The following is a 25446-nucleotide window of genomic DNA, read 5'->3' as shown; positions in this document are numbered from 1 at the left end:
TAAATTTCATATATACATACAACTTAAGAGGGAGTTAGGAAACAAAATTAGTTTTAAGCGAACATTATTTCTAAGACCATGCATATTAACATTATTTCTCAAACCATGCATATTGCTAGTACCATCATACCATACCACTGTTGATGAATATTTTGAATATGAGACAAGATGAGAAAGAAAAATAAATATTTCATTCTTCAAAGTTAGCACCAGTGTATCTTTAACATTGATAAGATCAAAGAATTAAGTGTTCTTGTATAAAACCATCTTTGTCAACAAATATTAATAAAAAAATGGTCATTTGTTCTCTCTTAAACTCATCTTATACTTCATCAACAATAATACAAAATTTGAATAACCAATTTCTTCATGAATTGCAGTTAGTACCATCATTGCACATGTAAATCTATTTTCTGTTCATGAGTTGAAGTATAATTAGCATTTCGTGAAGCATCTTCTAAGACAATTTCAACAACTTTCTTGTTGTACATGGATATAAGTTTTATCAACCAAAGGAAATTGTCATGCTTTTTTAAATTGAGACCCTCGTTATGAACCCTAAGAGTACATCCTTGAGTTGTTAAATACCAAATCCAATCGATTGAAGTCTTCAATCATAATCGATTATTCAATTTTTTTTAATTATTTTTTGAAATTTGCTCATATATCACATTATCAATATGTTGAGATTGGTTTCATCAAAGTGTCATAACACTCAACAACATTATTATGAGATGAACATGCATGGGTTTTTCCCATATAGACCAAAAAAGGACCATTCATACCATTTCCTTTTTCTAATTATGAAATCCTTCATAATAAATGCATTAGCTCCAAGTTGTCTCATTGGCGTTTTACCAAAAAGATACAGTAAACAATATGCAACATCTTTTGGAAGAAAATATTTTAACCAATGAAACATCTTATACCAAGATGATTGAAGTATCCGATGATTTTTTCAGTTCCTGAAAATGAATATTCAGAATCGTCATAATGAGTGAAACTATATATATACAATATGCAACATCTTTTGGAAGAAAGTATTTTAACCAATGAAACATCTTATACCAAGATGATTGAAGTATCCGACGATTTTTTCAGTTCCTGAAAATGAATGTCCAGAATCGTCAAAATGAGTGAAGCTATATATATACACTGGCTTTAAAATATACACCTCTAATCTCATTCGGTTGATTGGATATTGCAACATTTGAAGACATAACCCTGAATCATGTCGTAGATATCGACTCAATTTCTTAAAATTCAATTCTTGCAATCTTAGAAAGGTGATGCTCGGGAGTTGAAGTTTGAGGAATATTAGATGTCGAATTTGAATCAACATATTTTTTCTTAAAAAATTTCATCAATTGTTTTTAACTTATCTGATATAAGATTTTTCGGAAACTTAAATTTATTTATATATTAGCCGTCCTTAATCATTTATCAATCAGCTACAACCGGCAGACCCAAACCCAACCCACCCTCCGGCAACATCGTACACCACCTCCAACCTCTGCTGCTGAACGTTCCCAAGGATAGCGGCGTTTTTCGCATCTTCATTCCCGGCAAAAGCCAAACAAACTTGCGAGACTTTTTCAGCTAAGAACACCCCCGCCTGGTCCAGCTCCACGTTGATGTCACCACTGAATGACAAGGTTATTTTCGGGAACTTAATCTTGTCGTACTTGCTGAGATCGTAGCACGTGTCCAGTATCGCGAGCGCGTCCGTCAGAGGGTATGCTTTCATGGCCTCCCGAATCGCAGTCCTCAACGCGCTGTACGCCGCGGGCGGCAGGTGCGTGATGACAACCCCCGAGTCGATGAAGGTCCCGGAGGCCGAGAAAACCGAGGGCGCGATCGCTAGCCTTCTTCCTCCGACACTTATTCCCATGGTGTTGAGTCCATAAAACGACACCCCCTCTGAGACCTTCGACAAGGGCGTGAATCTGACGGCTTTGGAAGCGTTGTAGGTGCCTCTCCCGAAGGTGAGGTGGCCGGTGGAGCTGGCGCTTGAAGGGAGGCAGTAGGAGAAGAAGCGGCCGTACTTGGGTGCGGTTTGTTGGACGACGGAGAGCCGGTCACGGCCAAGGCCGAGCAGCCCGGCAGAGCCGCCGAAGTGGCCTTGGTTGTTCTGGCCGCAGCCGAATAGGAAGTTGTCGAACACGTCTGTTGGCGCGAGGGTCAACCTCTCTTTGCCCAAGAATCCAACCGAATACGACTTGTCGTAATAGTTTGCGGTGTACATGCATGATGTGGAGAAGGAAGAGCATTGCGGTGGGTTCCCTGCATTATTATATAAACTAGTATTTGGCAGTAATTATAAAATTTCCCAAAATAATGATTCTATTACGTGCGTGCAATTAGAATTTATCTATCTTGTATAATATTGTAATAATTTCCTGACAATAAATAAATATGATTTTTGAAAATACTTCTGTTAAATTTCACGTGCGTGACATGATCATGAGTATGATTAATTAAATTAGAAATACCTGTGTCAGAACGGAGCATAGAGCACAAATTTGAGCTACAAGGGATATTTGTGTAAGTGTTGGATGCTGATAGGTCAAAGATTGTTTCCGTTTGATTGTAGCAACTTCCGGCGCAAGGCTCACATTGGGTCCAAGTGAGGTCGCTGCCGGTATCAAATATGAGTGTCAAGTCCTTTTTGGGTGTGCCGAGGCCGACGGTCACAACGTAGTTGCCCGTGTCATAGGTGCTACCGGACTTGGCCGGGATATTCGTGGAGGTCTTTAAGTCTCTCAAATCACTGCCGCTGCCAGCCAACTTGTTGGAGAGCTTGGAGTGGATTGACTTCACCCTTAACTTGTCTTGTTGCAGGATTTCAGCATGGGTGGGAGGTTTTGCTTTGTCTTGGTAAAGTTGGGAGCATGGACCATATTTGTGTATCACTTTCAATGATGCCTTTCTATTAGGATCTGTGTTTTGAATTCACAATCGGTGAGTGATTTTTACATATATTTTTAATAAGATTAATAGAGGATGCAATTTTTCAAATACGTTGTGTGAAAAATTAAATACCTTTGGTAGAAGGGCTGCAAGGAGTTGATGATGGTAGAGAGCTGACTTCAACGGTATAAGTATGATGATGAAGAAGATGGTCATTGCTTTCTATTGTCTCTCTTTCTTCAAAGCCAAATCCCATCTTCTTTGAAGAAGGAAATACAACAAGAGTAATGCTCAAGAGGAAAAACCCAAGGAAGGAGGAAATGGGAGTAGCCATTCTTCACTATGTTGCTCCTACATACACACACACACACATATATATATATATATATATATATATATATATATATACATACATGTATGTATGTATGTATGTATGTATGTATTGCTGGCCACCAAGAAAACGGTCCAATGGTGGTCTTTTGGCCCTTATAATCACTCAAACTTCTCACTTCTCATAATGCTTGAAACCTTGTTTGGTTGTGGGCCATAATGCATTTTTGGTGGGTATAAAATAGCTGGATTCTTAGAGGAGAGACAGAAAGACCCAAACTTGTACTAGAAGTTAATATATATTATAAAGTGAAAAGGCCATTTCCACTTTCTGACTTGAGATGAAAAAATGTGCAGGCTGCATATATATATATAATCATATAAAGTCATGATAATGTTGCCCCATTGTAGGCACTATATATTATCATAATGTATACCTGTTTCGCAATGCAATCCTGCTAGTTTTCATTATTAATATTTTTAATTTATTTTTATTATATATATATATATATATATATATATATATATATATATATATATATAACAATAGAATCGTAATTTGAAAAGGGTATGTGTAATTTTCCTTTTAATTTTCTTTCCCATGCCCTTGGGATGCCTTTCAATTTTTCCAAAGATATTCTTTCTTCTCCTTATTGTAATTACAAGGGGATTTTAATATTGCTTTGGTCAATTAGTATCTATTTGTTGGAAGGCATTGACAGCGGATAATAACTCCTTAAAGCTGAATAGAAAATAAAGTAAAAAAAAAAAAAAAAAAAAAAACTTCTTAAAGCTGAACTACTAAAAGCGTAGTGATGTTTTAAGGCAGGCCAAGGGACCTTAGATTTTATCATATCAATATTTATCTTTTATTTATTTATTTATTTATTTTTTAAAATTTATTGTATCTAATGAATATATATACATAGATAAAATTTTCCTTAAAATTAGGTTGGAAATTTTTTTTTTATAATTTAGTTTATTATTTTTACATTTGTACTCTATTTATAAAATGCTCCCACTAATATAAAGAATACTAAATATGAATTGACGGTAAAATCATAAGGCATATGATTCTCACATACATTTTTAATAATAGAACATGTGATTCTTGCATACAGTTTAAAAAATATATATGAGCACACGTCCCTTAATTAAGTTTTGTGTAGTTGAATACATTTTCTTTTGTCTTCATCAAACATTAATAAGCAAAATTTTTGTTTTACACGCATAACATTGAAAAGTGTGGGTTCGTAAAGTATGTGCATTGACTCATGAGAAAGGGGACGAACATCAAAGGCACTGCTTAAGGGCATCCAGCTTGCAATGCCTCTCAGCCATGGTAGTTCTATACTTCAGTCTTCTTTTTTATTTTCCAGATCGATTTAGAAAGACATTTTGAAAATAAATTTGCTTACAATTTTTGGAGTTGAAAGACCAATTATTTAATAGTTTTCTCCCTTGGTAGGTTTGGTTCATGGGATAGTTCTCACATATTTTTGATGATTTTAATGAGGTAAGTCCTTTTGAGTTACTTTTGATGGTTTTGAGTTCTCACATAATCAATATCTAATTGAGTTGCGATTTCACCTTTCAGCTAATTCAGTCTCTTGGAGGTCACTTTTTAAAGTCATATATGCTCAAGATTACTGCTCCAATGTGCTTTATGGTACTCAAATTTTCTACCCTTTTTTTTCTTTTTTCCTTTTTCCTTTTTGAGGATTTATTCTAACCTTTTAGCCATTTATTTATGTCTGCTTTGGTTTTCATTTGCCCCACATTGGTTTGTAGTAGTGGTCAGCTTTCTAGTGAAAATACTTAGATTTGTTTATGGCATTTGAAATGTAACTACTATGGTGGTACAATGGCTGTTTTGAAGCATGAAATTTTTTGTTTGCCCGTGCAATCTGCAGCAATGGTTTTGAATGGATATGTACTCCGGCCACTTTGAGAATTTTTTTTTTTTTTTTTCCTTAAAGCTTTCTTTTATCTTAAATATTTGCTTATCTGTATTGGTATGCGCCTCTTCCTTGGACAATTTTACATGTTACAAAGGGTTAGCACAAGCTAGTCTAATTTGTGCCTAAGCTTTGGTTTCCTGGCCTCCATTGAAATGGCCTCACTCGATTTTTAATAATATACTTAAAACTCTTTATCATAAACCTGATATGGTATTAAAGCCAATTAAGATTGAAACCTCCAATTGGAGTCTCAACTACATCCTTCTTTAGGCAGCCTGCAAACTTTCCTAATTAATTGATAACTCTGAGTTATTTTTGGTAGTTTTTTGTCATGAAATTTTTATTCTTTTTACTAGGATCATTTATATATCTTTTGAATATGGCCACATCTTTTAAATTGTTTTTTTTAAAAAAAAAAAATATATATATATATATAGGGTCGAATTGACCCTAATAACATTTTATTTTTTTTTAGTTAGTTAGAACCATTAGCGTCCACTTTAGCGTCCACTATTGTTTGGACGCTGATGGTTGATTTTTTTAAGTTACATTAGCGTCTACTTTAATCGATGCTAATGATGCAACCATCAGTGTCCATCATCGTTTGGACGTTGATGGTTTTTTTTTTTTAAAAGACCCATTAGCGTCCACTAGAGGTCCAACCATCAGTGTGCACTATCGTTTGAACATTGATGGTTGATTTTTATTTTTATTTTTTAAGGCACATTAGATGCTAATGATGCAACCATCAACGTCCATCATCATTTGGACACTTATGGTTTTTTATTTTTATTTTTTTAAAGACCCACCAGTGTCCACTATCGTTTGGACGCTAATGATGCAACCATCAGCATCCATCATCATTTGGACGCTAACAGTTTTTTTTTAAGACCCATTAGCGTCCACTTTATGGTTGCACTATCAGCGTCCACTATGAGTGGATGCTGATGGTGGAGCACTAGCGTCGACTCCATCTTTCGTTCTAGCTTGGTACAGCGTCCAACATACAGAACTTTTACCGTTGACATAGTGGACGCTAAAAGTCATTATTAGGGTCCACTTCGTAGTCGATGCTGATGATATCATTAGCGTCGAACCAATAGCGTCCAAGTGTCGACGCTGTTGATCGTCCACTGGGCGACTTTTAGCGTCCAAAATGAGTCGCCCCTAAAAGTTAATTTTCTTGTAGTAAGCACAAATATCAATTATATATATATATATATATATATATATATATATATATTTGGAATAACTTGGAGAAAAACTTTGGCTATGTTTGTTAACATCTTTTTCTCTTTTTTCTCTTTTTTGTTTTTTTGTTTTTTTTTTTGTTAAAGCAATGAACAATTATGGTACATTGTTATTTAACGGTATTTTAACCACAGATGTAAAATTGCCTCTCTTTTCTTTTCTTTTCTTTTTTTCTTTTCTTTTTCTTACTGAAATGAGCTATAATTGTCTGCCAATACGCATGAAATTAAAAAATAAAAATAAAAAATTCTCACTAAAAAAAATGCAAACACACATCACTTCAACTTTCATATATTTTTTTTTTTCTAATAAGACACAACAACATTAATTCACAAGTCAATATTTATACGACCCAATATTAAAAAGACAATACATAAAATTGAAAAGGTTCGTACATTGAGTTTTATATATAACAATAATTTTTTCTTAGTGTAGAAATTAAATAATAGTTATATAGATAGCAAATCTTGCAGATTAGTCCTTCCAATTTCAGATGTTAGTATATATGTATATATATGTCAGTTGTTGATGCGATTTGGGTTGCCACAGCAAACGGGCATAGGGTCGCATGCCTGAGCAGCTTCAATGTTGCATTCCTCGGAAAGAGCGGCACCTCGTCGACCTACGCACTCGTTGAAGACATCCCGGTAGCAATTCTCGTAGTCTTCATCTCCGACAACCATGGATGCAATCATGCTCATCATCAAAACCAATACCACAATCTTGCCTGAACCCATTTTTTAATTTCTTCTTAATTAAATGGGCTTAATTTGTCAATTAATTGCAAGAAATTAATTAATGAGAGGTAATTAATTTAAATGATGGAAGCTTATACTTTTATATCCATTAGTGAAGGATGGATGTAACAATTGAAGTAATTGTTTCTGTGCATGGGTTTGCGGTGTATAAACTAATACGGGTGGACGAGCCACTCCATTAATTAAAACTCGTGTTCGATAATAATAACTTAACCACACACTTATAACAAGTGTTGTTTTCTTGAAAGTTGCGCATGTAAATTTCATATATACATACAACTTTAAGAGGGAGTTAGGAAACGGAATTAGTTTTAATTAAGCAAACAGAATATTTCTAAGATCTTTATATTTGAGTAGAGGCGAAATTAAAATAACAAAATGTAATGATAAGATTAAAAAGAAAAATTGTTGTCTTTATATACCATATTTTCATTATAATATATAAAAGTGCGATCAAAACAATTCAAATTATTAGAAATTATAATACAATGTGTCTGTGTCTCACAAAAAATATATCTATCACACTTTATATATATATTTTTTTTTCTAATAACACTTTATATATATATATATATATAAAAAGATGTTTTCTCCTTATTTGTTTCTCTAAATAACATTATAAAACAGTCATTGAAACATATCATACATTATTTTAAAATAAACAACTTTAAAGTCAATTCACGTCACAATTTTCATCCCTAGAACTATTTCATACATTTGCAGTTACCGATTAGGTGATTATTCGGTTATTAACTGCTTTACCCAATAATTATAATCGGTAACCCCAATGAGCCTAGGCGGTTATGTGATTATCCGATTGAGGTTATTTGTGTTTATCTGGTTGAGTTTATTTGCAGTTAGCATGCAGTTAATAACCACTCCACTTGTACACCCCCAACTCCGTCCATTATTAGTGTGTAGAAGCATTTCTCTTATATATATATATATATATATATATATATATATATATAAAGTGACCCTTTGCAAACAGAATATAACTTGGTTATATATATACACACGACTTGCAAACTTTTATTTGATCATCACCCTTTTGATCACTCTAATATTATTTCCATTGATTTTCCCAATGGTTTCTAGTGAGACTGTTGAAGCCCGCTATCACAAAGATTCTCTTTGTGATTAGCCCAGCTTAATCATTTCTTAATTAATCAGCTACAACTAGCAGGCCCAAACCCAACCCTCCCTCCGGCAACATCGTACACCACCTCCAACGTTCTCTGCAGAATATTCCCCAATATCGCCACGTCACTCGCATCACTATTCCCGGCGAAAGCCAAACAAACCTGAGAGATTCTTGGAATGTATAACACCCCCACCGCCTCCAGCTCCACGGTGACCCCACCGCCGAACGAGAACGCTACTGTTGGGACCGTAATCTCGTCGTACTTGCTGAGATCGTAGCACGTGTCGAGTATTGAGAGCGGGTCCGTTAGAGGATATGCTTTCATCGCCTTCCGAAACGCACTCCTCAACGCGCTGTACGCCGCGGGCGCCAGGCGCGTGATGACAGTCCCCGAGTCGATGATGTTCCCGGAGGCCGAGAAAACCGACGCCTTGATTGCTAACCTTCTTCCCCCGACGCTTATTCCCGTGGTGTCGAGGCCGTAAAACGACGTGCCGTTTGAGGCTTCCGACAAGGGCGTGAATTTGACGGCTTTGGAAACTCCGCCGCGGCTTTTCCCGAAGGTGAGGTGGCCGGTGAAGCTGGCGCTTGAGGGGAGGCAGTAGGAGAAGAAACCGCCGTACTTGGGTGTGGTTTGTTGGACGAAGGAGAGCGGGTTGCGGCCCAGGCCGAGCAGCCCGGCGGAGCCGCCGAAGAGGCCTTGGTTGTTCTGGCCGCAGCCGAAGAGGAAGTCGTCGAACACGTCTGTTGGTGTGAGGGTCAGCCTCTCTTTGCCGAAGAATCCCACGGAAAACGACTGATCGCCGTATTGTATGCCGTACACGCATGTGGTGGTTGAGCAACCTGGTGTGATTCCTGCATGTATATATATATATATATATATATATATATATATATATATAAAATAAAGTAGTATTTGGCCGTAATTATAAAATTTCCCAAATTAATGATTCTATTGTAATAATTCCCTGATAATAAATAATAAATATAATTTTTGAAATATAACATGACATAGGGGTATAACCTGTGGCAGAAATGAGCTCATTGCACAAATTTGACCTACAAGTGATATTTGTGTAAGTCTTGGATGCTGATGGGTTGAAGATCGTTTCCGTTTGATTGTAGCAACTTCTGGCGCAAGGCTCACATTGGGTCCAAGTGAGGTCGCTGCCGGTATCAAATATCAGCGTCAAGTCCTTTTTGGGTGTGCCGAGGCTGATGGTCACAACGTAGTCGCCTGTGTCGACGGAGCTACCAGACTTGGCCGGGATATTCGTGGAGGCCTTTAAGTCTATCAAATCTCCGCCGCGGCCACCAGCCAACTTGTTGGAGAGCCTGGAGTGGATTGACTTCACCCTTAATTCGTCTTGTTTCAGGATTTCAATGTGTGTAGGAGTTTTTGCTTTGTGTTGCCCGAATTGGGAGCATGGACCATATTTGTGTATAACTTTCAAAGATGCCTTCCTATTTGGATCTGTGTTTTCAATTCACAATCAATATGTTATTTTTACATACATGTTTAATAGGATTAATAAAACGTACAATTTTTCCCACATTTTTTAAAATACATGTGAGAATCATGTGCTCTAAAAACATATGTCATCAAATTGTGAATTACAAACATCCAACCAAAAAAAAAAATTATAATTATCAATTTGACGATGTTCACAATAAATGAAACCACTTAGATATAAAAAGAACACAAATAGATTGACATGATAGTTTAATTAATAGGTTTTTGACTTTTGTTTAGTTTGAGTTGAAACTTGACCCGTTAAAGTTGACCCGTTATAGTGGAACATGTGTTTCATATATAGTAGGACACAAGCAACAATTTCAATCTCAATTGGTTCGGTTCCAACTAAAATTAAACTTAATTAAGTTGAATATTAAAAAAGAAAACGCCAAAAAATGAGATTATTTCAAAGATTGAGGTTTCAACGAATGAGATTTTTTTTTTTTTTTTTTTTCCAAATATTAACCAATCCCTTAAAACCATTATTGCGACGGCCACAACCTATTTGTAGGGCCAACTATAGCTGTCCAAACAATCAATGCTCTTTGCCAAATGAATTGGACCTGCCTATATATTCATACTTAATTATAACTTCCATTAGTAGGTAACCCCGATTTCTTTGGTTGAGTACTACTTATCTCCAACTTTGAGCTCGTTTATTGAAGAGTTAAATATTCTATTTAAAGCACTTTGTTTATTTTTATTTTTATTTTCCAAATGAGCTTTATCTTGTTCACGAGCTGCTTAATCAGCTTATTTATTCTTTTGTTTATATTTTTTCATAAATACAAGCTAATCATTAATTATTTAATTATTGTTAATATTTTATCATTGAGAATAACTTCAATTAGGTCATAGTATAAACGGGGTGTTTTGTACTTTCCAATAGGAAGCATACACTTAAGCTTGAAATACCAAAAAATAATATAACCCTTCACACTAAATAATTTTATTTCTCTTAACAAAATACCTCATAGACAAAATACTCATTAAAAAAACCATCAACAAAACCACCGAAGACACCATCTTAGTTGGTTTTGGAGACTCTGGAATCAAGGCTCGAAGGTTGGGGGGGAGGGGGGGGGAGGGTTTGGTGGTTGATGGTGGGCGTTGAATTAGAATGAATGGAAACGTTCACAGTATTGATTTATATTAAAGATATGATATTTTTATTTCTATTGTATTTGCTGTTTTTACATGATGTGTTAAATTTTTATTAAAGACTGTAAAATGAGGTTTTACATCACATCCTAATAGAAGTGGCTCTCTAACTAGACAACTTGATTTTATTTGAAAACTTATAAAAAGTAACTTCACTGATCTTTGTACGTATTTGTAATGAATCAAATATAATATTTTCTTTATCATGAAATAGACTATTTATATTATATTTGATAACCTTATCGAAAATTTTAAACAATCAAATCTCAAGTCTATAGTAATGTTTTTACGATAAACACATACACATACATATATAAAATTCTCAATTACAAAGATTCAAACTATGTCTATCACATTAGAAACAAAAATAAAAATCCATTTTATCTTACTTAAGATGTTTTCACTATGAAGTTAAAAACAATACTATAAAAAAATAATACATATGAGAGATATTTTTCAAAGGTGATAAATACCTTTGGTGGAGGGGCTGCAAGTTGTTGATGGTAGTAGAGAGCTGACTTGCACAGTATGAGTATGATGATGATGAAGATGGTTATTGCTTTCTATAGTCTCTTTTCCTTCAAAGGCAAATCCCAGCTTCTTTGAAGAAGAAGAAGAAGAAAGAAATACAAGAGTAATGCTCAAGAGGAAAAAGCTAAGGAAGGAGGAGGAAAGGGGATTGGCCATTGTTTAGCCTTCTCTCTCTTGATCACTATGTTGCTCCTACATGTGTTTATTGGCCTTATATAAGCTAGTTGGAGATACAATAGATTGCCAAATCTTACAAGTCACCCACTATTTTAAGAATCCTATTACTTGAGGAATTAAACATACATGAGAAAAAAATATACTTTAGCCTTCTGAACTATCACTTATTTTGCACTTACATCTCTAAAATTTAAAAAGTACCATTGGGGTTTCCCATACTACTACCGTTAGTCAAATTATACATCTTTTTCATTTTTCTCCCTAAAATTCTTTTAAAGTTAGTAAAAAAATAACAATTTGAAAAGGTTAAAATTAGTAATAAAAAAAATTAAAAAAAAAAAAAAAAAAAACTGAAAACACCCAAAAAGGGGTGACCCTTTTTTATACTAGCCCCCTTAATTTTTTAATTTTTTTTTTCAAAATGGTTGTTTTTATATATTTTGAATTTTGTTTTTTAATAACTTTGGGAAAAAAAAATGCAAAAGTGTCTAATTTGACATGTGATAGGAACATGTGGAGCTTTTTAAAGTTTGAAAGCGTAATAATAAAATGAGTGATAGTTTTGAAGGGCCAAAGTATATTTTTCCCAAACATTTTCTATTTCAGACTATATGATAGGTACCCTTAATAATTAGTTGAGCTTTTATGTCACTAGTGGTGGGCAAAGCTCATCCAAAGTTTATGGTTTCGCGGGCTACAATATGTATAAAGGGCTAAGCCTGGTTCTCAATGGCCCCAAGTTTCATCTCACAAATCAGTATACTGATTTTTGCGCACAAAATTCACTTATTACATGATTTGACTGAAGTGCAATTTTTGGGATTGCATTGTTTAATTCTTTCCCATACCATTATAATAAGTTGAAGGTTATCTAGACCAACACATATATGCCACTTGTAAAAAAACAATACGACTACTGGAAAAGTCTCTCAATACAAAATTGCGAATATATATACAACAACCCACTTACTCGATTTTTTTTTTTTTTTTTTTAATAAGTAAGATTACACAGAAAAGCTAAGAAAAGATTCCGAATCTCTTGATCAGCCAAATAGACAAGTGCAAAGGGGGAGAGAAATGAGAATTTTCCTGAAAAAATATGTGGTATTTTTTGCTTTATTATTTAAATACACTTTACAATTTTCAATAAAAGGCAAAAAAAAAAAATGAGATATGAGAGAGAAAAGAGAAATATTTTGTGTTAAAATAATAGATATAGAAGTTAAAGTGCTACCCTAAAGCATTCTCAATGTTTAGAGCAGCAATAGAAAAACTGTTGCGCTATACAAATAATAAAAAATATATATATACACATTGAAAATAAGTTAATTAAATGATATGGTCCAAAAAATTTCTTGGTCCACTAACTAAGAAAGTGCCTAAAAAATAAGTCAATTTTTGTGAGCTACACCTTTGGGGGCAGCAAGAGGTAGAGTGAGATAAACTAATTAATGGATGCAAAGAAACTCAGGCCCTAGCTGTTAGGCAAAAGACCTCACAAGCCCGATACTATTCTTTCAAAAAATTTAACTTTCCAACATTCTTACTTTTAATATTATATCACTAACTGTTTACTATTATTTAAATAAAAAAAATTATTATAAAACAAAATTTTTTATTTTTATACCAAACATTTTTACTTTTTTCTACATCAATCAATTTCTACTACAGTAAAAAAGCTCAAAGCTTTTACCAAACAAGTCTTCTATTATAATGTCTGATAAAGGAGATGTCCAGCGGTTGGTGAACAGAAGACATGTATTCCTTGCAAATTCCATAGCCAATATTTACAATGCCGGAACTACCAGATGAACTATAGGAATTATTGGGTTTAACATACTCAATCTGATGCAATTTTTAAGTTTCCCACTTAAAAAATAGGTGTGTTATTTAATATGCTTGTCATTTGTGTGTCTGAGTTCAAAGGAAAATGCATTTTTTTTCCTCTTTCTGGTCCTTTTCTCATTCTCTTTTGTCATTTGTGTGTTTGAGTTCAAAGGAAAATGCATTTTTTCCTCTTTCTGGTCCTTTTTCTCATTCTTTTTTTTAAAATAAAAAAAAAAAAAAATTATCATTGGATTGTAGAGCTATATGGGTCTCACACATAAACCTCATAGATTCAATAGTAATTTTAAAAAGTGAAAAAAATAAGAAAAAATTAAGAAAGACTATGAAGCACCTCGTGTCCAAATGATCCCATCCGTAACTGTGAAAGGATTGATTGAATCCCTAATGCAAAAGGAAAAATAAATAAGTTCTGCTTTTAATTTTATTTGGTTTATTAGTAAATTAAGTTATTTATATTTAGATTGGTATTTTATCCATATTTTAAGAGTTATTGTAATGGGTTTGGCCCAAAGTCATCTAATCTAGAGTTAGTGATATTTTATAATTAGATAATAGACTTAGCCTAAAGTTAGTTAAATTAGGGTTATGATTTATTTTACCATGTCTATTTAAATGCTATTTTGTACTCCTATGGAGGGCAAATTATGATTACTGAAAGAGAAGTGTTAGAAAGCCAAACAAATGAACCCAGAAAAATTTCTAAACTGACGTGGCAATGATTTTTAAATTTTTTAAAAAAATGTTATTCTCTGAGAGAGCTCCCTTATCTGCCCTGTCACTCGTGATCTGCCACATCAGTTTGAAAAAAAAATTTGGTTCATTTGTTTGGCTCTCTAACACTTCTCTTAATGAAAAACATGTTTTCATGAAGACATAATTAATGTTATCTTTTTCTTGATAGTTAAATTCTACCAAAATTCTATTGACTAAGACTCTGATGAATATGGTTTATTTATTTTTTATGTTATTATTTTATCTATTTTCTCTTGTTATCCTTCTGTCCTGCATCAATACGAAATCTTGCAAAGTCGACTTTTACCAAGCAAATTGGCACTTTCTACAATAAGTCAAAAGTGATATTGATCCACTTTGTCAGAAAGAGCAAACATGCCGCAGGAATTCAGACTGAAAAATGTATATATTTTTAGGGTTATTGGGAGTCCACTACTTCCACTCGACCACAAGGGTCAAGGCTTGTAATCAAAAGTCTACTTTGCTTGGAAAATTATGTACCTGGTGTCCACTTGTGTCCGTCCACTAATGGCACCCATATCTAATTAAGCCATTCTAGAAGGGGAGGCAATTAACATTATCTTAGCCATTTAAAATTGGGATCTTTTTAAGGATTGGAACTTTGCTTTCATTATTTCATATATCAACTTTTTCTTATTATCTTTTTATATATAGTTGAAAAGTTAGTAAAGTTTTTAGAAATGTTAATGTTCAAGCACATTTATTAGCTAAATGGGCTACTTTTAACTCAGTGTTCAGAGCATTCCCAATTGGCCGGTCTCCCATTCTTTCTTTCACTTTGATCAAAAATGGAGAAGACTCCATTGTAGCCCTTTAAGGATTCGACCACGAGGGTCAAGGCTTGTAATCAAAAGTCTACTTTGCGTGGAAAATTATGTACCTGGTGTCCACTTGTGTCCATCCACTAATGGCACCCAAATCTAATTAAGCCATTCTAGAAGGGGATGCAATCAACATCCTCTTAATCATTTAAAATTGGGATTTTTTTTAAGGATTAGAACTTTGCTTTCATTATTTCAGATATCAACTTTTTTCTTATTATCTTTTCCTATATAGTTGGAAAGTTAGTAAAGTTTTTAGAAGTGCTAATGTTCGAGTACATTTGTTAGCTAGATGGGCCGCTTCTAACCTAGTGTTCGGAGCATTTCCAATTGGCCAGTCTCCCATTCTTTCTTTCATTTGGATAAAAAAATGGGGAAGACCCCATTGTAGCCCTTAATTAAGGATTAAAAGTCAAAAAAAAAAAAAAAAGAAGGATTTTTCAAACCATTTTAAGGATTAATTGCAAATAAATGGTGAAAACTAATTACTATTATTTAAGAAAAATAAATATTTTCAACTGAAAAAATTTTCAGACCGGAACAAGCCGGGAAAAATCTTTAAGCATTCTGTACAAGTACAATAGCTATGGGAAAATGCCAAACCATAAAGTTGTTTCCATGTGCAAGAACTTGAACTTGGTTGCATCCATTTTTGTGAAACTTAAAGGTCTTGATATCATTGTCATGGCCTACCAGGAAAAAAAAAAAATTATATGTATATGGCTGGCCACTAAGAAAATGGGTCATGACCGTCATGTGGTGGTCTTGTGAGCCTTACAAGCACTCATTTGTAGTTCTCATGCTGCTTGAGACCTTGTTTGGTTGTGGGCCATAATGCATTTTTGGTGGGTATAAAATAGCTGGATTCTTATAGAGGGGAGACAGAAAGAGCCAAACAATGAAAAAGATTGCAGCAGGCCGGACTCCACTTCTAGCGGGTGGTGGTGGAAGAAAGCTGTAATCTGTCCCATGATTGTGAGAGAAAGAGAGATTTTGATGGGTTATCTACTCATCATCTGTCTCCTCAAACATTTTCAACAATTATTTACTTTTTAGAAAATAATTGGTTTTTATTTTTTATTATTTACTTTTTTTCATAAACACTGTCATTTCATGGAAAACATTTCTTATCACTATGCAATATGTCATCGTTTTTTTAATTTCTATCTTTTATTTTTCACTAATGTTTTGATTAACTCTCTATATCAGCGTAAGACTGGCTCTACAGATTTACTCTCTTCGAAACCTTATTGACCTATCCCTTGTTATAGCCGATGAACGTATCTACATTGAGGCTATACACATTCACGTAAACGTCTTTCGGTGTGCTTCCAAAGCCTCACATTCATTATTCATTTTCATAACATTTTACATACAACTCCAAACTCACTCCATTTACACATGATATGATATTATACAATAGTCATACATACAATAGTGTTTCCTGTAAATAACATTGTGAAATAGTCATTGAAACATAGGTATATGCATCATTTTTGAAATATATATTTTAATTAACGTACCCCTTTTCACTGCAATATTATTTATTTATTTCCATTGATTTTTCCAATGGGTTATAAGTATGCAAGTGTTGAAGCCCTAATCCATATTACTAATTCCCCACAAGAGCTAATTAAGCCCACTAATCACAAAGATTCTCTTTGTGATTAATTACCCAGGCTTTTTCAGCTAACAACTAGCAGGCCCAAACCCAACCCTCCTTCCGGCAACATCGTACACCACCTCCAACCTCTTCTGCTGAACATTCCCAAATATTGCCACGTCACTCGCGTCACCATTAGCGGCGAAAGCCAAACAAACCTGCGAGGTTTTTGTAAAATAGAACACCCCCGTCCCGTCCAGCAAAACATTGGCCGCACCGCTGAACGAGAAGGCTATTTTCGGGAATGAAACGTTGTCGTATTTGCTGAAATCGTAGCACGTGTCGAGTATGGAGAGCGGATCCGTTAGAGGATACGCTTTCATCGCCTCCCTAAACGCCGACTTCAACGCGCTGTACGCCGCGGGCGGCAGGCGCGTGATGACAGTCCCCGAGTCGATGATGGTCCCGGAGGCCGAGAAAACCGAGGGCGAGATCGCTAGCGAGGTTCCTTTGACGCTTATGCCGGTGGTGTCGAGGCCGTAAAACGACGTGCTGTCTGAGACTTTCGACAAGGACGTGAATTTGACGGCGTTGGAAGCGCCGCCGCTGCCTTTCCCGAAGGTGAGGTGGCCGGTGGAGCTGGAGCTTGAGGGGAGGCAGTAGGAGAAGAAGCCGCCGTACTTGGGTGTGGTTTGTTGGACGAAGGAGAGCGGGTCACGGGCCAGGCCGAGCAGCCCGGCGGAGCCGCCGAAGAGGCCTTGGTTGTTCTGGCCGCAGCCGAAAAGGAAGTCGTCGAACACGTCTGTTGGTGTGAGGGTCAGCCTCTCTTTGCCGAAGAATCCCACGGAAAACGACTGGTCGCCGTATTGTATGCCGTACACGCATGTGGAGGTTGAGCAACCCGGTGTGACTCCTGCATGCAAAATATTTCTATTTAATTATATGGAAAGTACATAATCTATTTGGCTGTAAATTTGACACCTCATTAATGTTTAAATTTCATAAATTAATCTTTCTATTACGTGCATTCAATATATATATGACGTGTTTTAAGTGACTTATCTATAATACTTTAATCACTTAAAAAATGTTATATATGTTAGGCGGTATGACATGGGTGTGATAAATGAGTATGAAGTGAAGCATTACTTATCACGTAATAATTCACATAATACTTACCTTGTTTATAATAGACTAAAGTGATAGTTATCAACTAAAATCTAAATTATTATGTGATAGTTCACGTGATACTTGTTTCTATAAAATATATATAGACTATCACATGTGTTTGTAAAGGGATTGTAAAATACAAAATTTTAAAAAAAAAACTTCTTTCTAATATTAATTAAGAAGTTCATTGTCTGGACAGATAATAAATTGGAAAAATAATAGAAATAACAAAAGCAAATTACATGTACTAAACAAGTTAGAGGATATTTGATCATCATAAGCCATTAATAAGGATTATTAATTTCGCATATATACCAAAGGTCCAAAGGAAAATAAAAAATTTCTACTTTGATTCCAAAGAATTCGATCCGTAAATAAGGTAACAATCATTATGTTTTAAGTCCTATAGATAGAGGTCAGGGTTATAATTAGTATCACCTGTTGCAGAAACGAGCTTAGAGCACAAATTTGAGCTACAAGTGATATTTGTGTAAGTGTTGGATGCTGATGGGTTGAAGATTGGTTCCTTTTGTTGGTAGCAGCTTTTGGAGCAAGGCTCACATTGGGTCCAAGTGATGTCGCTGCCGGTATCAAATATGAGCGTCAAGTCCTTTTTGGGTGTGCCAAAGCCGATAGTCACAACGTAGTTGCCCGTGCCGACTGTGCTACCGGACTTGGCCGGAATATTGGTGGAGGCCTCTGAGTTCCTCAAATCATTGTTGCCACGGCCGGCCAACTTGTTGGAGAGCCTGGAGTTGATTGACTTCACCCTTGACTCATCCTGTTGCAGGATTTCAGCATGGGTCGGAGTTTTCGCTTTGTCTTGGTGAAGTTGGGAGCATGGACCATATTTGTGTGCCACTTTTAAGGATGCCTTTCCATTAGGAGCTGTTTTAAATTCCCAATCAGTTAGAACACATTCACATCTAATACCAACAAAAACATCAATATCTAATTGTATTAATCCACTCTATTAAATTGACATTTTTCTTTAAACTATGTAATTTGATTAACAAAGCATGCAAATGTATGAGAAAATTATGAGCTCTAAGAATATATTGTAATTTAATAAACTGGATTAAAGAAAAACTTTTTCCTTAAATTATGAATTACAATCATCCAAAAACAAAATGAACCCACTAATTGGTCATGAAAAGACAACTTAAAAAAGCACGTGTGAATTACATACTTCTAGAATTTACGCTAATTTAATAAACTAAGTATAAGGAATTTATTTTAACGCAATTTCAATGAAAACTTTGGCTTTGGCGGACAGCAAAACTTACTTTGAAAAGCAGAATTTGTGCTAAAAACAAACAATCTATTGCTTGTATCTCATTTTACTGTATTGGGTAAGTGACCAAACATTGATTGAAGTTTTACACCTCACATGAAGACACTGTAGAAATGGGTGTTGAATATCAATAATTGATTCATAGATAGAGCCATGAATCCCAACAAGATTTTTATTTGAATTTTCTTGATTTCTTCTGCCATTAATTTTTTTTTTTTCTAATCAAAGCGGGAGAGGGGGAAAGGAGAATTTGACAGAGAGAGAGAGAGAGATTTTTCAAAGTTGTGTTAAATCAAATACCTTTGGTAGAAGGGCTGCAAGTGGTTGATGGCAGTAGAGAGCTGACTTCCACAGTATGAGTATGATGATGAAGAAGATGGTTATTGCTCTCGATTTTCTGTCTTCCTGCAAAGGCGAATCCCAGCTTCTTTGAAGAAGAAAGAAATACAAGAAGAGTGGTCACGAGGAAAAACCCAAGGAAGGAGGAGGAATTGGGAGTGGTCATTGCTTAATTAGCCTTCTCTCTCTCTCTCTCTCTCTCTCTCTCTCTCTCTCTCAACTATGCTGCTGCTGCATGTGAACTTTTATTGTCTTTGTTGGCCTTATTATATACTAATTTGAAATTCAATAGATTGCCAATTCTTACACGTCACCCACAATTTTTCTATTTCTCACGGGTATCCTGAATAATTGAATTTTTCTATTTCATGCTATTTCAAGGGTATCCTGAATAATTGAGCTTTATATAACTAGTGGTGTGCAAAGCTCAACCAAACTTTTAATCCTTGATGGAATCAGAATATTTTATGAGGGCAAATTAGGGGTGGCTTCATAGATTTTGAGGGTTAATTAATTAAGGTGACAAGTTTAATTGGGGCTTCTTAATCTCTCATGTGACACATTTAGTTTCAACAAATCACATATAATTCCTTTTAGGTAGAATTTAATTAACAAACTTAGTCAATATATTGGTTTTATTTTTTCTCTTTTTGCCCTCCAGGGACCACCCATAGATATATCCATGCCTGCTTATAGTTGAATCTATACAAAATAGAGTCATTAGATTAGATAGCTGAAAAAATAATTATACCTATTCCCTAATTATCATATTCAATGAACCTCTAATTATCTATTATAGGCTATCTTGATTTTCCTAGCACCCTTAAATTCTCATGGAATTTTCCATATTTTTTTAATGCTTTTGAAGTGAGCATGGCCCAATATTGCACTGGATGCTATATCCTGTCTCTATCCAAGGCAGAGATTAGGGTTGAATTCCTGCAAAGGTCAATAATTGTGCAATTTCAGAATTGGAAGATTACAAAGAAAAGCTAAGAAAAAGGGAATCTTTTCCACTGTTCAGCCAAATAAGTGCAAAGGAGAAAGAAATGAGAATGTTTCCTGAAGATAGCCCATCTTATCATATTGTGAGGTAAAAGTTGGCACTTTTGTAAACTGCTTAGTCTTTTAAGACGAAAAGGTATGCACAAAGGCGAAGAAATGAGAATGCTTCTTGAAAAATATCGTGTGGTACGTAGTTCATTTTGCCATATTGTGAGCTAGCGTAGAAATTGACACCCTTGTAAACTATTTTAGTCTTTGAAGATGAAGAAGTAGGAATGGAGTTCAAGGATATCTGAGATGATCATCAGGGATTCTTTATTTTTTTTTTTTTCCGAATAATTAAGAGCTAGAATTACGATAAATAATTTCCCTCCAAAAATTGGGTGATTAATGTGTTTCACCAGTTGGGTCCATGCAGCAGATTGTAATTAAAACGGTTATTAAATTGATTTTCAGATTTCAATTTGAGGCTTGAAAGAGATTGATTGATGGAACCATATTGTATATAATCTGGTTCCTTTCAGACTAAACCTAATTATGTTGATGGAGGCATAATAGATAGCTAGGTTGGGAATTGGGATATGGAGGGATGAAAATTCCATGCTCTTACCGTTAAAGGTACATGCGTGTCATACATGCTCTGGTTGAATGTCTACCTCTTATCATGGGAGATCTCACCCTGAGTTTGGCTTATAATTTGATTAGTATCTGTAATTATATTGATTAATCATACACTTTTTTTTATTTTTTAATGGATAAGAATTAGTTTTATTAACTAATTAAATAGAAGCAAGACCCATATAGGGGTTGAGGCCCCCAATATATATAGTTATACAATATGAACTATAGATCATCATGGTACTAGAATTGGGTTTAAAACATAATTAATCTGATGAAATTATTAGGATGCCAAACTTCAAAAATCTATGTGTTTTTATTTAATTTGCTTGTGACATTTGTGTGCCTGTGTGAAAGGATTCATTGAATCCCAAATCTTACAAGGTCGATTTTTACAAAGCAATTTGGAAGTTTCTACAACAAGACAAAGTGATATTGATGATCAACTTTGTCAGAAGAAAGAGCAAAAATTCAACAGGAATACAGACGGGAAATGTAAATCTTAGACTAATGGGGAGTACTCCACCACTTCCACAGGACCACAATGTCAGGGCTTGCATACAGAAGTCTACTTTTGCTTGGAAAATTATGTAATTGGTGCCGAACTTCTTGATGATGGAACTCAATTCCAAGTCATCCGTTCGTTTCGGCGTAGAAGTGTTGGTCAATCTCAAAATATTTTTTAGCGTTTAGCACGATATAAAGTGTTGGTCAATCTCAAAATATTTTCAGTTGACTAAAAACAATAACATTCACAATGCGTAAAATGATTTACTTTCTCATCTGAATAGACCATTTTTGCTGCTCTCCAACACCCTTGGAAAAGCAATTGTGGGCTTACCTGCTCAAAAAAGTCTCGAGTTGTCTGAATACCTGTCTAGATAGGTGAATCCCACAAGAACCATCTTACAATTATTTATCCAAATTATAAATAATATAGGTAAACAATTGCACTAAATCTCATTCTCATCTCTAAAAACCTTTTACTCTCACATACTCTCTTCCTCCACAGCTTTTTCTCGCCATCTCTCTTTATCTTTGTCGCAACTCCTCAAATTATATGAAGAAAAAAAATTAAAAAAATATATATTTAGCAATTTTTCATACGAACTAAACGCAACATTTTACAGGTAGCAAACAAACATAACTTCTTTTTTAAAATATATATATATATATATATATATATATATATATATATATATATTTTACGCCGAAACAAATGGAGAAAAAATCTAGCATCTCTCTTAATATCTTACACCACGTTAAGCATTCCTTGTAAATGCAACAGCTATGATCACGGGGGAAAATCCAAACCCATAAAGTTGTTTCCATGTGCAGGTACTTCAACTTGGTTGCAGGGAGATATTTGTGAAACTTAAGAGGTCAAGCCATCATTGTCATATATGGCCGGCCAGAAATATATATATATATATATATACATATATCGCTGGCCACCAAGAAAACGGTCAAGTGGCGGTCTTGTGGCCCTTATTATAAGCACTCATTCTCATAATGCTTGGAACCTTGTTTGGCTGTGGGCCATAATGCATTTTTAGTGGGTCTAAAATAGCTGGATTCTTATGGGAAAGAGACAGAAAGAGCTAAACAGTGAGAGAGATTACGATGATTGGAATCTTGTTTGGCGGGAGGCCGGGCTCCACTTCTGGCGTGTGCCGGGTGGTGGAAGAAAGCTGGAATCTGTGTCTCATGATTTAATTTTCACAACACGAGAGAGAGAGAGAGAGAGAGATTTTGATGTGTTAACTGCCTCATCATTCATTTTCAACAATTTACTCTTTTAATAATCATTGATTATTACAGCTTTCAGTGCAATTATTGTTTACGAACTCACATGGAATGAGAAAATTAAGCAATAGAAGTAGTTGACGTGATAAATTTCATCTTAACTACTTCAGTACGTTTATAGTAGTTTATAAGAGCATTTGCATCAAATCTTTCAAAATTTTCTTCGAATTTTGAAGAATAGCTCTTCTTTTTCTATTTTAAAGAACCACTTTTAATTTAAAACGCTCTACGTCTCATTCTTTATTTTGGAGAATGATTTAATTTTTATTCTTTCTTTTAGGCGTAAAGAAAGAATAATTAAACGATAAATACTACAAGTACTAAATCTTTTACCAAGAGAAGAGTACTAAAATGATGTAGAACTCATTTATTGGTACCCGTTACATTTTTCTTGATTAATTATTTTGATCATTTCCAATGAATGAGTTACACATCAATTTGATAAGCATCTCTTAATAAAATATTTGGTACCTATAACATTTCTCTAATTAAACAAAGAAGTAGAATTTGGAAATAGGAATTGATAAAATAAAAGATAAATTGATATACAGTGATATATCATTGTAGCGTTTTCTTTAATACGAAGGATGAACGAAAATCAGATGTTGGGTGATTTTGAGGTATGATTTGTCATAATTTAAAGAAAAAATGTTGATTATAGGATTGAATATAAATGTTCTGATGAACTTGTAGTAAAAGCTGTAGTATTCCCAAACATCACTCTTTACATATTTTTTTGTTTAAAATGGGGTCCAATATCCTTCTCCATGCCTCATTACATCCTTGAAAGTGTCCACAAATGTAGAAGAAAACTAGAAAAGAGTTAGGTGTGGACTCATTAGATTCCAAGACATTCTATGCAAACAAGTATTGGTTGGAACCAATTATGTCTTTGTGCTTTAAGCAAACTCCCATAAAGGTAATGTGGAAAGGGTTGGCTCATGTTTCCCTAATCTTTCAAACAAAAAGATAGAAAAAATCAATTGATGGCTGCTGCTAAAACAGACATATATCACCAAAAGTGGGAAAGACAAAAACATATTGAAATTTTTAATTTGGTTTTTTTGCTTGTCTGAAATATCTTCATGTTCACACTCTTAGAGCTAGATATATATGATTTAAGTACATTTTTATACACACACTCTTGGGGTCTCCTAGATACATATTATATGGCTGTGTTTGGATGTCTCAAAGGAAGCAAATACATCAGCATTATTAGATTTATCAATTTGTTAACCACACGCAATGCAAACCAAAGATGATGATGTGTCAGTGTCATCTACTTAATTATTGATGCATCTATGGATATGAAAAGGATTTTTGAGAGTGGGAAGTGGAAGGAGTAGGATATAATAGATTTTTTTCTTGTATGGTCCTGCTGAAATCAAACGGTATTGTCTCATTCCCAATTGGAATTGAGAGCTAGCCTTGGCTTTTATGACTCTTAGAATCTGTTTGGCCCTGCAATCTTGAAAGTTTAAATGGCGTTTTTAAACAAAATTGAGAAAAGTTTCTTGAAAAAATTGCAAAGTTTAAATGTCAAATTACGATTTTAAAGACCAAATTATAATTTTACAAAACGTTTAATTGCATTTTTCAAAATCGCATATTTTGAATCATAAAACCAGACCGACCCTTACCCTTATTGTAACCATTTTTCTTGGAGAATAATGCCATGCCCAATTTAAAATAGAAATAACAGCAAGGAAAGGTTTTAACATTGACACAATTTTTCTCAAACTTGTCTATTAAACTGGAGAAGAGATTTTTGGCTGCCAAAGGAGAGTCAGCCAAGCGTCTTCCAATTATTATTATTATTATTATTATTATTATTATTATTATTATTATTTATTTTTATTTTTTTAATTGAAGAGGAAAGAGGTTACAAGGGGGAAGCGTCTTCCAAATTTAAAACTGAGAATTACTGATCAAAAATTGATCAAATTATATTTCAAATCCACTGGCTTCTATGAATCACTGATCAGAAATTGGTATGAGCAAAAGTATGTAAAATCAAGATAACGTTTTGAGGCATTAGCACCAAATTTAGGATGACCGAATCCCTTTAGGGTAATACCATCCCTAAAGGATTAACCTTCCACCTCTAGGTTTTAGTTTTAAATCCAAAAATGAGTTTTGAGGCATTAGAATCCAAATATTAGCTTATGAAAATTTAGCTAATATCACTCAAATATCTCAAAATACAACCCAAAAAACTTGCTCTTTCTCATGGAAATTTCATTAAACATACAGAATGCAAGAACATAAACATAAACTGCCAATGACGAAAAAAAAAAAACAACAAAAATCTTTATTCTCATATAAACGTGTTTTATATATATAAACAAAACAAAAACAAAATTTTCATTTCCCTTTTTTTATTATTATTTTTTTTTTTTAGAGGCAGGCACGTCAGCGTTCTCTAGGATGCCGGATAGCACGACTCATTA

The 25446-nt window shown here is 34.4% G+C and overlaps 3 protein-coding genes across 3 annotated transcripts; all 3 read right to left on the bottom strand.

The window, feature by feature from the left end:
* Positions 1 to 1431: 1431 nt before the first annotated feature.
* Positions 1432 to 3255, bottom strand: LOC132189505 (aspartyl protease family protein At5g10770-like). The gene is made up of 3 exons (XM_088510613.1): positions 3043 to 3255; positions 2493 to 2939; positions 1432 to 2283 (listed from the first exon to the last, which is right to left on the bottom strand). The coding sequence occupies exons 1-3, from the start codon at positions 3242 to 3244 to the stop codon at positions 1448 to 1450; spliced, it is 1485 nt and encodes a 494-aa protein (XP_088366739.1). The 5' UTR covers positions 3245 to 3255; the 3' UTR covers positions 1432 to 1447.
* Positions 3256 to 8198: 4943 nt separating this feature from the next.
* Positions 8199 to 11718, bottom strand: LOC132190355 (aspartyl protease family protein At5g10770-like). The gene is made up of 3 exons (XM_059605324.2): positions 11505 to 11718; positions 9379 to 9828; positions 8199 to 9209 (listed from the first exon to the last, which is right to left on the bottom strand). The coding sequence occupies exons 1-3, from the start codon at positions 11716 to 11718 to the stop codon at positions 8380 to 8382; spliced, it is 1494 nt and encodes a 497-aa protein (XP_059461307.2). The 3' UTR covers positions 8199 to 8379.
* A 4818-nt stretch (positions 11719 to 16536) lies between these two features.
* Positions 16537 to 19800, bottom strand: LOC132189702 (aspartyl protease family protein At5g10770). Its single transcript, XM_059604475.2, has 3 exons — positions 19529 to 19800; positions 18373 to 18822; positions 16537 to 17677 (listed from the first exon to the last, which is right to left on the bottom strand). Exons 1-3 carry the CDS (start codon positions 19731 to 19733, stop codon positions 16851 to 16853), a joined length of 1482 nt encoding a protein of 493 aa, XP_059460458.1. The 5' UTR covers positions 19734 to 19800; the 3' UTR covers positions 16537 to 16850.
* Between the last annotated feature and the right edge of the window lie 5646 nt (positions 19801 to 25446).

Source organism: Corylus avellana, chromosome 9 (assembly GCF_965113065.1).
Source record: "Corylus avellana chromosome 9, dhCorAvel1.hap1.2, whole genome shotgun sequence".
Classification (NCBI taxonomy): Eukaryota; Viridiplantae; Streptophyta; class Magnoliopsida; order Fagales; family Betulaceae; genus Corylus; species Corylus avellana.
The sequence above is the reverse complement of the archived record's forward strand: the minus strand, read 5'-3'. Positions and strand labels throughout refer to the sequence as shown.